Genomic DNA, 14,452 nt, shown 5'->3' with positions numbered 1-14,452 from the left:
GTTATCCTAATTTTAATAGAAAGCAGATAAAGCAGAGCAGGAGTCAGTTCTTTGCTGTTTGTGATCATAATGATTGTTTTTAGTATATAAAACAACATGGGAGGATTTTCAGGTGAAGTGGTCAGTGCAAGATCACTAGTTAGATGAAATCTATGAAGCACTGTGAGCCTCTGGGTTGGCTTTTGAAAGGTTGTGTAGGGAGTGGCAGGGAGGGTTTGTAACTTCTTTAATTGTCTAAGAGAACAAAGGGGAGATGTCACACACAGAGAGGGATGTGTATGTGTGTGTAATATACATAGATACATGTGGGCCAGTTAGCTGGTGTTTAAAGAACAGGAGTCTTCCTTTCATTTATCTATATTGAGTATTTTAAATGAAATATTTCTTGTACAACATATAAAATCTGGAAACATTTTATGTTTCTATATCTGCATATATATGTGCACAGAAACACATTTTTAACATTCCTATTGGACACTTGCATGCTACAGTTTGAGATGATGTGGCCTCTATATGACTGCAGCCGTATGTTTCCAAAACAAGTAGCTGTTAAATGTCTTTGTAAATATTCCTTTCCCATTATATTCTGCTAGAAGTGTGCTTTTGTTTATTTATATATCTATAATGTTTATATTTTATATTCATACCTACACACACAGAGTGAGACTGTAGGTAAGCCGTATGCGAGTTCAAAAAGCAGGATTTTCTTTCATGGATCTCTTCCTACCTTAACACTGTTTTATAACACAAAATCTATTTGTTTTGGCTTTCAGAAAATGGATCCAAGTGGAGTAAAAGTGTTGGAAACAGCAGAAGATATCCAAGAAAGGCGTCAACAAGTTCTGGACCGTTACCACAGGTTCAAGGAACTGTCTTCTCTGAGGCGCCAAAAACTCGAAGATTCCTATCGATTCCAGTTCTTCCAGAGGGATGCAGATGAACTTGAAAAATGGATCCAAGAGAAACTGCAGATAGCATCTGATGAAAATTACAAAGACCCTAGCAATTTACAGGCAAGTCCTACTGCCATTTTATGTTCCCTGTACTCTTAATTTTAGGATGTACCAAGTTAACTGGGATAGATAGAACAAATGCAGAAATGTAACTTGATCTGAGATTGGTGAAGAAGGATGAATGCAAACACCCACAGCCTGCAGTGTTCTTCAAAAGCCTGGTTTCTTTGCTGATATAAATGGAATATTTCTAGTAATGGATTAGATGCTAAATCAGCATTGAAAGTTACTTGATGTAATGTAGTGTAAAGCCAGTGTTGTTTAATCCTGGAACTTATTGTACACTTTGGCTATGTAAATAAACCTGAACTGACTCTTACTGTTTCCACAAAAAAAAAAATGTATTTGTAGAAAATAAATTTGTGTAGGTGGAACTGGCGGATGGCTTCTCAGATGTTTGAGTGCTGTGGTGTACAAGAGCAAACACAATAGTGAAATAACTAAAATTGGTATGTTTGAATCCACCCATGAAACCCATGATACAGCTTTGATTTCAGTGGTGCTATTTTATTGTTTGTTTGGTCAGTACACTGAAAATTTTGATGCTGGGAAGTGTGGAAGAGGGCTGTGCACCAAATCCCAGTCATGTTCTTTGGTGTTTTCCTTGTAGGGGAAGCTGCAGAAGCACCAAGCCTTTGAAGCTGAGGTGCAGGCCAATTCAGGGGCTATTGTTAAACTGGATGAGACTGGAAATCAGATGATTAATGAAGGCCATTTTGCATCTGAAACCATAAGAGTGAGTTGTAAAACTTTTCTTTTTTTTCCTCTTACAGTCTGTTCCTTAAACACTTTGTGCAGATTGCATGGATAACTCTATATTCTACAACACTTGTTACACTTCTACAACACAACACTTGTTACACTTCTACAACACTTGTTACAATTCTACAGGTATTTAATTAGTGAAATCACAAGAGAATTTTGTCAGACATTTTAACTGCTTGTTCTTTGCTTCTATATAACTTTTTTTTTTTTTCTGCAATAGTTACAAGTAACACAAGTAACTGTACCAGTAAACTTCAGACATGTAACTTCTGTATGCTCTGGCTCAGATCAGGTCTATGGAGATCTTTACTTTCCGTTGAAGTTGTCCTGGCCATAAATTTGAATCTCTTTGAATTTGCATCCCATGGCTTTTCCTGTGAGCTCCAAGGCAGCGAGCATCTCATAGCACAGCTGCTTCCTCAGTAACAAGCAGTGAGCTTTCTTCAGATCCTTTCCTAAGATCTACTGTTGGGTTTTTTTTCTTTCTCTCTACATCTCCCAGCCTGTGTAATGCAGGGACAAATGTCTTTTCCTTGTTTTTCCCACAGATACATGCACATACTCCACCAGTAAACAGTTATTTTTGATCTGCCTACCAGCTGCTTCTCTAGGACTCATTTTGTTAGAGTGCTGTTTCTGGGCCTCACTTGTTTCAGTGTTGGTTGTGGGTGTGTTTTTCTTCAATGCAAAGAAGTTGTTTAATGCTTTTTCTGTTATAAGATCTGGATGTGAGCTGCTACAACTTTTCAAAAGGAGAATTTTTATGATATTTTTATAGTGATTACCAAACTCAGCTGACACATTCATCATTTCATTGTAACTAAGAAAAGATGGTGACTTAGAAAATAGAAAAGGAGAATATTTTTATACCTTGTATAATAAAAAAACCCCTAAGGTAATGGTTATTTTAGAAATCTCATTGTGATTGTGTCCTCTTCAGCACAAATAGAAAAAAAAAGTTGCTTTACAGTTGGGTGACCTTAAATAATACTGTGTCTTAGCTGCTCAAAATAAGTTGTTGTTTGTGTGGTAATTTGCCTTTTAATGGTTCAGTCTTTCACGCCGTACCGGACCGCGCAGCGCCCGATAGTGACAGCCACACAAGTTGGGTCCCACATACGAGTAGGTGAAGGTCTTGGCTCTGCAGTGCAACCTCTTTTTGCAATGCCTTTCTTCCTCCTTGGTAGACAGCTTGCACTGTCCTTCTGGGCAGCGCTAGGAAATGGTGTGAGCTCTTTCCTCACTTGAAACCTACCAGACTGAGCTAAGTGGATGAAGTGGGTATCCACCCAAGCGACATGCTCAGAAGCTTCTCTGGCATGACTTTCAGGTTTCAGGTCTCGATGAGCAAAGCGTTATAGATGATGGGTGGAGCAGACACTTTCCTGTTTTGCAAGTTGTGTGCCTGTGTGGGAGTGTGGTTTTTCTTTTATTTGTCTATAAAATATACAGTTGCTCCCAACAGTTCTGAAAGGCAAGAGTGCAGCCAGAGAGACTCAATATTAAAACTAGTAATTACTTCTAGTATTTCAGTGTTATGTTACTTAAAAATGTTGGCTACATAGATTAACTGATTAGTGCTAAGAGAAATGGTTAAAATACTGTAAAGTGGCACAAGTTTGACTTGAAACAAAATGTATCATCTTAAACAAAAATAAATCCCCAAATAAAGATGGGTCACTTGTTAGAGTTAAGTTTCATGTACAGACTGAACATTTGAAGGGAACAGGAGGAAATTTTTGATCTGACTTCACACTAACACAGAATTTAAATCAAATTTTAACTCAAAATGTAAGGGTTTGCCCACCCTTTGTCTACAACTTTGAAAAAAAAATCTTCTGTTAAGATCAGGAAGGGAATAAATCTAAAATCTCTGATACAGGATTTTAATAACAACATCCTGTTTTAGACTCGGCTGCAGTGTAAGGGTTTGCCCACCCTTTGTCTAAAGTAAGGTTTAGGATGTACAACTTTGAAAAAAAAACCTTCTGTTAAGATTAGGAAGGGAATAAATCTAAAAACTCTGATACAGGATTTTAATAACAACATCCTGTTTTAGACTCGGCTGCAGGAGCTGCACCGACTATGGGAATTACTGTTGGAAAAGACAAGAGAGAAGGGAGTCAAACTGTTGCAAGCACAGAAGCTGGTGCAATACTTACGGGAATGTGAAGATGTCTTGGACTGGATCAATGACAAGGTATTTTATTGTCTACCTTTACTATGTTCTTGATGGGAAATTTGATGCATGTGTGTGGAAATTTTCTATCAACATATAGTTGCTGGAGTTCAGGTAATCACAGAGAGCTTTTAAAATCATCTATACATTTTGCCTAGTTCATTCATATTGCATAAGCAGTAGGTGTGCAAACTACTATTCCTCCTTTTGCAGCCACAAAAAGAGAAGATACTAGACTAAGAAGAAGCCAGCATGTTGTAGGGCATAGTTAAACACAATCCATTATTTCTTTGCTTTGAGGAGAACTTCATATTTCTCCTAATAGTCAAATTCAAGTTTCCTTTATGGGAAATCTACAAAATGTAAAGCAACTGTTTTTTTATAAATGTTCTAAATGTTCTGTTGTAGACAGTGTCCAGCCTAAGCAGCAAGCAATGTGTACATTGTTACTTTAATGATTAGAGTAGGTGTCCCTGCTCATGGCAGAGCGGTTGGAACTGGGTGACCCTTGTGGTCCCTTTCAACCCTGGCAGATTCTGATCTGTTTTAGCAGAGGACTTTAGAGCCCTCATGGCTCAATGGTTGGACTTGATGATCTTAAAGGTCCCTTCCAACCTAAAGGATTCTATGATTCTATTCTATGTACATTGTAAGGACACAAGCTGCAGGAGAACTGTTGGCTCTTCATTCTTTGAACTCTGAGGAAGCAGACCACAAACCACACTATCAAGGAAAAAAAAAGCCACAGAATGATCATCTAGGTTTTTTTAATGATGGTTTGCTGTTTCATGTCACTGTGGGTGCCAACTGTAAACCCTGTATAACTGTTACGGAACGTGGTGGTGCACTTCTCATAGAGAAATCTTGCATCAGAAGCCTACAGCAAATGCCTGTAAACAGTCTGGAAATGTAAACAGATTCTAGTCCCTGTGTGCACTCCAAAATAGCAGGGGCAATTATTTTGTAATTGTAAAAGTACATTTTTTTTCCATACTTATTTTCTTTCAGTAATTCAAGTTGTTGTAGTAGTGATCATCATGCACAGGACAGACAACTGTGACAGAAGAATTGGTTATATTCAATAAATTGAAAATAGAATGGAAGCAAGCAAGATGAAAAATACACCCTTAGTGAACATGCATGTTTCTGCAGTAATGGACAGATGGGGAGGGGGAGTTTAATGGAGAAAACTGTAGTTTTAGATCTTACTTTAAACACAGTGAGTATAGTTGTCTTTGACCTATTCAAAACTAGGGTGGTTTGCTCCCTGATTTTTAGTAGTGATTTCCCACCGGGTATACTGAAATCTACTTTGTTTTCCCTCCCAATATTCTAGGAAGCAATAGTGACCTCAGAAGAGCTTGGGCAGGACTTGGAGCATGTTGAGGTTTTGCAAAAGAAGTTTGAAGAGTTCCAGACAGACCTTGCAGCTCATGAGGAAAGAGTAAATGAAGTGAACCAATTTGCTGGCAAACTTATCCAGGTAAACATTCCTGTGTGTTAAAAATCTCTCTTGGCAAGTCTGGATAACACAGCAGGTTTTTGTCAGCAGCTTCCTCTTTTTTCCCCTGATTTAGTAGCAGATTTTTAAGCTTTACTCTGTATGCCTAGATACTTGGCTATTTTAAATGTGAATAGCTATTATTTGATTCACTTGTTCTTCTGCTGAACAGCTTGAGTAACTACTGCAGCTGAGGGTGTTCCTGAAAATGTGGAAAGTAGTGATTAATAGGAACTGTTGTGTTTGGAGTTGAAAGTATTTCCCTTGGACAAACAGGATTAATATATCTTCTTTTTTGGGGCTCGACCAAGGATGGAGACAGGGCAGGAAGTATTGCATGCCAGAAAAAAAAGATACTGTTCACAGGCCTCTTCACATTGGCTAGTTAGATCATAGGGAAACTTAAACTACTACAAGAGTATTGAATGTTTACACAGAGTTTTCAGGGAAACTATTGAACTGAGTAATCATCTGGAAAGTACAGTAATTATCAATTGATCTCCTGAAAACCAGCGGTGTTTCAAGGTTTTGTCAATGAATATAAAACTACAGAACATGTGGAATAGCATTTTTCCTTTGCTCACTAGGAGCTACACCCTGAAGAGGAACTGATAAAGTCCAAACAGGATGAAGTCAATGCCAGCTGGCAGCGTCTTAAGGGGCTTGCCCTTCAGAGGCAAGGAAAACTTTTTGGGGCAGCAGAAGTTCAGCGCTTTAACAGGTATGATCTTGGCTGGGTCTGCTGAAGTGCTGTAATATTTGTGTGGGTGTTTAATGAGGCATTCAGCTGCATACAGTAGTATGAGAAGAGCTACTGTTTGTTACATTTTTGCTTTACTCTTCCTCATGACTTGCTGAATGAGGACCTTGTCAGAGGCAAGGAAAACTTTTTGGGGCAGCAGAAGTTCAGCGCTTTAACAGGTATGATCTTGGCTGGGTCTGCTGAAGTGCTGTAATATTTGTGTGGGTGTTTAATGAGGCATTCAGCTGCATACAGTAGTATGAGAAGAGCTACTGTTTGTTACATTTTTGCTTTACTCTTCCTCATGACTTGCTGAATGAGGACCTTGTTGTTCTAGAATTACCTTAGAAGAATCATTCTGAACCAGCTCTTCAACACTTGTTCCTGCTAATGGCAGTTTTGCTTCCTTTTCTTCTGAGGGCTTTTTCCCCCATCTTCATCCTAGATGAGCCTTAAAAGGGCTTTGGTTGACAGATGGATGCCAGTCCAGTCGTCCCAAGGATCTTTGTGTCTTCTTATCCTCATTTCCAGCATCTTGGGATTTGCTGTAATTAAATCAGAGAAGGGTCCAGAGTGGGAATTAGACCTACTGGGTGATGGTGCTCAGTGATTCTAGAGTTCCTTGTTCACATCTGGAGACACAATCTGAAGAACAGGCTGCCAGTCTGCTTCAAGCTGTTTTGAGATTTAAAAAAGTAACCAAAAACCCAACAAAAATAACACCATAATTTTTTAGGGTTTGGGGTTTTTTTTTGTTTTATTTAAAGGATGATTGTAGTTTGGTGCAGTGTTTACATATATATGGATTTGTATGCCAGTGTGTCTAACACACAGTCAGGAAAGCATCCTGCTGTCTTCCGTTTTCCATACAAGATAGACTGCTTTCAATTTATGCTTTGTTTTGAAGGGATGTGGATGAGACAATCAGCTGGATTAAGGAAAAAGGGCAGTTGATGGCCTCAGATGATTTTGGCAGAGACTTGGCCAGTGTGCAGGCTTTACTACGTAAGCATGAAGGCCTGGAAAGAGATCTTGCAGCTCTGGAGGATAAGGTACCCGCATAAGATGAATTTTACCTACCGTTTAAATGAGATAACAGTCTGGAAAAGGCTAGAAACTTACTCACTCTTTGTGACTGGGTTTAGGTTAAGGCCCTTTGTGCAGAAGCTGACCGTTTGCAGCAGTCTCACCCAATAAATGCCTCTCAAATCCAAGTGAAACGGGAGGAGCTTATTGCCAACTGGGAACAGATCCGAACTCTGGCAGCCGAGAGACACGCTCGCCTTAACGACTCCTACAGGTGGGAAAGCTGTGGTCCTGACATGACCTCCCTGCCTTACTCAGCTTTAACAGAGGGCTCTTGGCAGGAGGGGAAAGGGATGCTGTTTCCAAAATATTTTTATGATTCTGTTGTTTTCAGAAGCAGTCTTGCTCACCAATTTATATTTTACAATAACTTATTGTAATAAAAGGAGTTTTTATATGATAAGTAAACACAGCTTTTGGTCATTCTCTGCATGTGGATCAGTTATGAAAACAGACACTTTGACGTTTTAGCACATTTGCTTTTTCTCCCATCTGAGTTGTTACCTGCATTTTGAAGTACATTATCCAACCATGTTCTAGTTTTGGTGGGTTTTTTTAATACATGTGTTACTAATCTCTTCACTATGGAGTCCTTACAGTTCTCTCTGGAGACTTAAGTGTGGTATATTTTTTGATGTATTGTCCTAGACTAAATGAAGGACCTGTTTCTGTGATAGTTGCTTTGTTGCTGTGGGATTTGCCTTCATCTGATCTGGTTTCTCTGCTAGCCTGGTTGTCTGTGAAACATAATCTGTTAGATCCCTGTTGAGAAGCCCTACTAAAAAGAAACTCACCCTAATACGGTGGTTAGTTTACATCCTCTCTGGTTTTGTTTTTCTGCTCCTTGTTGCCTTCCATGATGCAAGATTTATGGTGGTGCAGACCCACAGATCATTCTTCCTTTGCCTTCCCTGTCATAATCTCTTCAGATCAATTAACAGCATATTTAAAAGGGAAACAGAAGCTGATCACTTCTGCTGATAAGTGTTCAGCACATGCCAAAGGCAACAGACGTAAAAGCACACTGGAAGGAACCTGAGGATGTTTGCTTGTTGTTTTAAGGCTGAGGCATGTGCAGTTGAAACTTTCTGTCAGTTCCCCCCCACACACACATACTGTGTCATGATTGTGACAGAAGCAGTCCTGTGGGCTGTCTTGAAACACTCTGCCTGAGACCTGTCTTTTAATTTCTATTGTCTTCAGCAGACAGGCTTGGAGTTAGGAGGATTCCTTTTACTCTTGGTGTAAGTTCTGTGCAAATCACCTCTGGGAAATGGGTTTTGAACTTAGCATTTTCCTAACTTGAAAAGGCTGCTTCTTTTGTTTGAGTTATTTAGTTATTTAACATTCTGGTTGCATTTTCCTATTGTCTTGTCTTGTTTCTATGTGAGGGACAGCTTTTGTGTTTGTAAACCTTTCTTTGGGGATGGAGAAATTATGTGAACAAATTATCCCCAACCATTTTTTCTTTTCCTTTCCTAAGGCTGCAGCGCTTTCTCGCAGACTTCCGAGACCTCACCAGCTGGGTGACTGAGATGAAGGCTCTGATAAATGCTGATGAACTTGCCAATGATGTGGCTGGAGCAGAAGCCCTTCTAGACAGACATCAGGAGCATAAGGTATAATGGTTATACAGTGTATAATGGCCAGATCCAGTCTGCATTGATCATGCACTTAACACAGGACTGGGTTGCTCTCCCGATTTAATATTTTTACTTTATTTCTTGGTAGTAGATAAATGCTAATAAATATTTAGGAATGTTTATGATGATATTTTATAAAAAATAATTAGACCTGTTTGCAGTCAGACAGACTAACGACTTTTAGTTCTCCATCATGGGGAACTGCTATAAGTAAGCAGGAGGAATGCAGCTTAAAACCAATCTTTAGTTTCATTTTTAGCATAGGAATTAATATTTACCTTATCTGCATTGTAAGGTAATACATTTCATTCTAGTTTTCTTGTTAAGTGTAATGTATTTAACGGTAGTTGAATGTTTATCATGCAAGTGTCCAGACTGTTGTCTTTATTACTTTCAGTAGCAGTTTTCATATTCTGACACTCTATTCTAAGATAAATATTTGGTAACAGCTTATTCACATCCCTTTTCACAGGGGGAAATTGATGCCCATGAAGATAGCTTCAAATCTGCTGATGAATCTGGCCAGGCTTTGCTTGCTGCTGGGCACTATGCTTCTGATGAAGTTAAAGAAAAGGTAAGTTTGAGAGCAAGAGCTCCTAGAAGAATTTTGTCTTTCGCCTGTGTCATTTAATTTAAAAGTTCATTTCTTGTTAAGATTGTAAGCTTCAAACTATCTCCCTCTAGATTACAGGGCTTTCCTCATGTATTTAAGTAATACATGAGTATTTAAGGAATTTTTTGGTTTTCATTCTCAAACTGACAGTTGCTGCCTAGCTTTTAATGGGAGCTATTAGGACTATTAGTACTGTCTAACAGGAATTATTAGTATGTCTTTTCCCCAAAAGAAAAATGGGTTACCTAAGTTTAGGTTTGTTATCAGAAGTGACAGTAAATATTTAGTATTTATAAATACTTTATTTTTTGGCTTTCAGACTAATAGGGCCTCTTGTGAAGTCTGCATACCAAAATATTTGCCAGTTCAAATGCCCTAAGTTGAGAGTGGGCCAAGGAAATTTCAGAGGCTGAGAGAACAGCATAGTCTGCTGAAGAGCTTCTCTTACAAATAGGTCTGCAGCCAAAAAGGACAGTTGTCCATTAAATATCTCTGTGTAGATTTAATTTGGAAAAGGAGAGGTTTCTGACTGAAGGCAGAAGGTTGTAGGCACTGCTTAAGCTTGGTAACTGAGAAAAGGCTTGTCTTGTATGAGGAGGATGATGTCAGGAGCAGAAGAATTCTTTACACAGGAGGCCATTTTCAGTCCAGTGCTAATTGCTGCTTCAGCATGAATACTTGATTTCACATTGAGATGGAAATGAACCAGACTGTTAAATAAAATTATTATATTTCTCTTCCATTAGCTGACCATCCTCTCATCTGAAAGATCTGCCTTGCTGGAGCTGTGGGAGCTTCGCAGACAACAGTATGAGCAGTGCATGGACCTGCAGCTTTTCTACAGAGATACTGAACAAGTAGACAACTGGATGAGCAAGCAAGAAGTGAGTGCATATCTTTGAACTCTCTAGAGCTCAAAACATGAACATGTGCTAGTGGGCAGGGTGCTGTGCAGAGTTATTTATCTGACTGCCCAAGCTACTACAATATCTGTTTCCATCTAATGATGAAACTAGAAGTTGTGACAAGTCAGCTGGAGATTGCTTTCATGTAGTAAAATGCTGCTTGAATAAAAAGCTAAAAAAGAATTATCCTGAACCTTTGGCCATTAGAGATGTCAGAGAACACCATGCCAGTATATTATCCTTTACTTCAAAATAATACCATATGGTAAGAGACATCACTGGCCATGCCTGACTTGACTTAGAGCAGCTAAGCATGGAAACATAAAGATGTGTTTGTTTCCTCACTTTAGGCATTTCTGCTGAATGAAGACCTTGGTGACTCTCTGGATAGTGTGGAGGCTCTTCTAAAGAAGCATGAAGACTTTGAGAAATCTCTAAGTGCCCAAGAGGAGAAAATCACAGTAAGATATTTACATTCAGCAACCACTAAATGGGCAAGAAATAAAATGAGTGAATTTGTTGCTGGGGAGGAGACACTGCTGGGATGACAGAGCAGGATGGGGTTTGCTGTGCAAAATGATGCACTGTTGTGTGAGATTGTGAGGTGTGTTATCTCTAAATTACATATTTTGTCTCTAAAATGGAAAATAGTGGAAAAGATAGAATAGAGCTTGATTGTTACCTCCGAGGGCTGAGAAACCCAGTTCTCACATATCATGCCAGCATGTGTGGTTGAAGATCTGTCAGAAATCTGCACTCTTCCACACGTAAGATGATGGCACAATTGAAAAATGGTTTAACAATAGCTATCTTATTGACTTTGTGTTAGTTTTGCTGTGCTAAACTTTGGAGAATTAATTTACTAAGTAAACTTGCACAATTTCTGTTACAGTAAGTCAATGGAAACCTGTTTTCTTTTTAGGCATTAGATGAGTTTGCTACTAAATTGATTCAGAACAACCATTATGCCATGGATGATGTTGCTACACGAAGAGATGCTGTAAGTATCTAAAACAGATTTGGGCTGTAGACTCTGAATCATGTTCTGCTATATTATTTTAAATGGCATCACTGCAATATAGGATGTCAGCAAAGATGTCCCACGAGTACAGCTACAGTGCTGGTTCTTACAGGTGTGAGGAATTTAAAAACCTTTCCTTTTTTCCAGCTGCTGAGCCGCCGAAACGCCCTCCATGAAAGAGCCATGTACCGCCGTGCTCAGCTGGCAGATTCTTTCCATCTGCAGCAGTTTTTCCGAGACTCTGACGAGCTGAAGAGTTGGGTTAATGAAAAAATGAAGACTGCAACAGATGAGGCATACAAGGTAAACAGAAAGATGGATGTTACAGTAATTGTAAGGCAATATCAGGCTTAATGTAATCAGTCTAATGATACCAAGCAATGTCAGCCAAAATGTTGTTGATAGTAGGCAGTATATTAATACTGCAGGAGGAGTTGTAATTTCTCCCTGACCTCAAAGGAGTTTTTCCCATCATACTGTAATCATGTTTATTCAGTAGCTTAAGTGTTCTGATTTCAAAGACATATTTTTGACACCAAATCCTCTGGTGACATCTTGGCATGTATAGGAATGATGTCCAATTAAAAAAAATTATTCAGAGGCCTATAGATACTGATTTTGGATTGAAAAGTTATTTTTCTTTCTTCACCTGTAGGATCCATCAAACTTGCAAGGCAAAGTTCAGAAGCATCAGGCTTTTGAAGCAGAGCTCTCTGCTAATCAGAGTCGCATCGATGCCCTGGAGAAAGCTGGCCAGAAGTTGATTGATGTCAATCACTATGCATCTGATGAAGTGGCAGCTCGAATGAATGAAGTTATCAGCTTGTGGAAAAAACTTCTGGAGGCCACTGAGCTCAAAGGTACAATTTGCTCTGAAGAATGCAGGCAGTTCTTTTTCTAGAGAGTTTAGCTGGGAGAAGACGGGGAGTGAGTTAAATGAAGTAGAAAACTTAAGTCATCGTTTCCTCTTTCTCTGTCAGGTATAAAACTGCGTGAAGCCAACCAGCAGCAGCAGTTTAATCGCAACGTGGAAGACATTGAGCTGTGGCTGTATGAAGTAGAGGGACACTTGGCTTCTGATGATTATGGAAAAGATCTTACTAACGTTCAGAATCTTCAGAAGAAACATGCCCTGCTAGAGGCAGATGTTGCTGCCCATCAGGTATGGGAAATCATTTCTCTTCCTGCACTTTTAGATCTGCTCACTCAAAAGCAGTCACCCCAGAAACCTTAGCAGGCTTGTATTTTCATAATTTTTGTAGCTTTGGGCTTTACAGGTTATTTATCGTAAATAATTTTGAACTGAAACATTAATTGTATGCCTCTAAGAATGATATCTTCATGATTGGCAAAAATAAGCTTTTTGGGGCAAAAAAATCCTGCTTACAGCACAGCATTGTTTTGTGCTGTGAATACCAACTTCTAAAGATGTGCTGTGCTTTGCATAGGAGATAATTCCCCCTTAGACTCTCCATTTAAAAACAGCTTATTCTTGTTCAGTTTGTTTTCATATAGCTCTAAGAAATGGGAGGGGAGGGAGAACAGGTCAGTTTTTAAGTATAGAACTTTACAGCAAATAGTTCTTCCATTTGCAAATGATCTTTAGAACAATCAAATCCACAACAAGAATTTAGACAAAATCTGGATTCCCACAACTGGAGTTACCAGTTGTTAACAATTAGGAAATTATTTATCTAGAGCAGCACATCTGTAAAGTTAATGTAATTTCAAGAATCTTTTGTTTATTTTACAAATTTGACAGATTAAACCCAATTTCATTTACATAATGTGTTGAGTATTATCCAGGATCTAATTATTACTGAAATTATTGCTCTGACAGTGTGCAGCTGAGGTTCTCTTCTTTGTCATAACGTAACTCATTAGCTAAGATCTGAAGATGTTTGGAGTCACTGGAGCCATCTTACAGAAATTCTGACACAGTGCTGAATTCATTTCAGGATCGTATAGACGGCATCACCATCCAGGCACGCCAGTTCCAGGAGGCTGGGCACTTTGATGCTGACAATATCAAGAAGAAGCAAGAGGCTTTAGTAGCTCGTTATGAAGCCCTGAAGGATCCTATGGTAGCTCGCAAGCAGAAACTGGCAGATTCTCTTCGGCTGCAGCAGCTTTTCCGTGACATTGAGGATGAAGAGACCTGGATTAGGGAAAAAGAACCTATTGCAGCTTCAACAAACAGAGGTTTGTCCCTCCTGGTACCTCTGGGATTTAGATGTCAGAATAGCTCTGTTATATAATTTTGTCTCCTTATGGAACATTTCCTGGAAATTTCTGAAATGTTGATTGTAATGAACACTGCCTGGAGTTACATACTTGCCATTGCTTGTAGTTCTTTAACTCTTATGTTCCTTTGACCATTCCAGTGGGTAACTTAGTTTTCATAGTGCTCTGTCTTCATTGTGATGGTACTTGTTCTGCAAGTTCATCTAGCACTGGTTGAAATTTTTCTTTAGTCTGATGACTCTGAATTAGCTGATTAACTATTTTATATCTTTCAGGCAAGGACTTAATTGGTGTCCAGAATCTGCTAAAGAAGCACCAGGCTTTGCAGGCAGAAATTGCAGGCCATGAGCCCCGCATTAAAGCAGTCACACAGAAAGGAAATGCTATGGTGGAAGAGGGTATGTCTGATGGTTTTTACTGCTTTCTCTTTCAGAGATCCAGAAGTCTTTGTGCTGGACTTTGTTCTCTGGCCCTGTGCAATTAAGAATTACTGCCTGTCCTTATCAAAGCAATAGATACCTGCTAGCAGGGTGAAATCCTGGTCATTCACCTGAAAATAAAAATAGAGTCCTTGATGGGAACCTGTCGCGATTTTCGCAGAACTCCATCTGCTTTTGACAAGCACATGAGCTCTGTATCCAGCAGCTTTGTGCCTATGATACTTAGTCTGTTTTTAAACCTATTAAAGGCTTATGTCTGAGATAAGTAATCATGATGTGAGAGATGATCCCCCACAAAGA

General features: G+C 39.1%; 1 protein-coding gene across 1 annotated transcript in view; it reads left to right on the top strand.

Annotated features, from left to right (window-relative positions):
• Positions 1-776: 776 nt before the first annotated feature.
• LOC103772183 (spectrin alpha chain, non-erythrocytic 1) overlaps positions 777-14,452 on the top strand; it is a gene marked incomplete at its 3' end in the record, with an annotated part of 22,467 nt that continues 8,791 nt past the window's right edge. The window contains exons 1-17 of the mRNA XM_008939504.1: positions 777-1,013; positions 1,624-1,749; positions 3,838-3,978; positions 5,294-5,440; positions 6,046-6,179; positions 7,108-7,252; positions 7,346-7,500; positions 8,770-8,905; positions 9,402-9,503; positions 10,289-10,426; positions 10,798-10,908; positions 11,370-11,447; positions 11,616-11,771; positions 12,124-12,328; positions 12,449-12,630; positions 13,427-13,670; positions 13,988-14,110. Of these exons, the coding sequence (XP_008937752.1) occupies positions 777-1,013; positions 1,624-1,749; positions 3,838-3,978; positions 5,294-5,440; positions 6,046-6,179; positions 7,108-7,252; positions 7,346-7,500; positions 8,770-8,905; positions 9,402-9,503; positions 10,289-10,426; positions 10,798-10,908; positions 11,370-11,447; positions 11,616-11,771; positions 12,124-12,328; positions 12,449-12,630; positions 13,427-13,670; positions 13,988-14,110 (2,560 nt within the window). The remainder of the gene's footprint in view (positions 1,014-1,623; positions 1,750-3,837; positions 3,979-5,293; positions 5,441-6,045; positions 6,180-7,107; positions 7,253-7,345; positions 7,501-8,769; positions 8,906-9,401; positions 9,504-10,288; positions 10,427-10,797; positions 10,909-11,369; positions 11,448-11,615; positions 11,772-12,123; positions 12,329-12,448; positions 12,631-13,426; positions 13,671-13,987; positions 14,111-14,452) is intronic.

The sequence above is a fragment of the Merops nubicus genome, unplaced genomic scaffold (assembly GCF_000691845.1).
Source record: "Merops nubicus isolate BGI_N331 unplaced genomic scaffold, ASM69184v1 scaffold3284, whole genome shotgun sequence".
Classification (NCBI taxonomy): Eukaryota; Metazoa; Chordata; class Aves; order Coraciiformes; family Meropidae; genus Merops; species Merops nubicus.
Note: the sequence above shows the minus strand (reverse complement) of the source record. Positions and strands in the feature narration are given on the sequence as shown.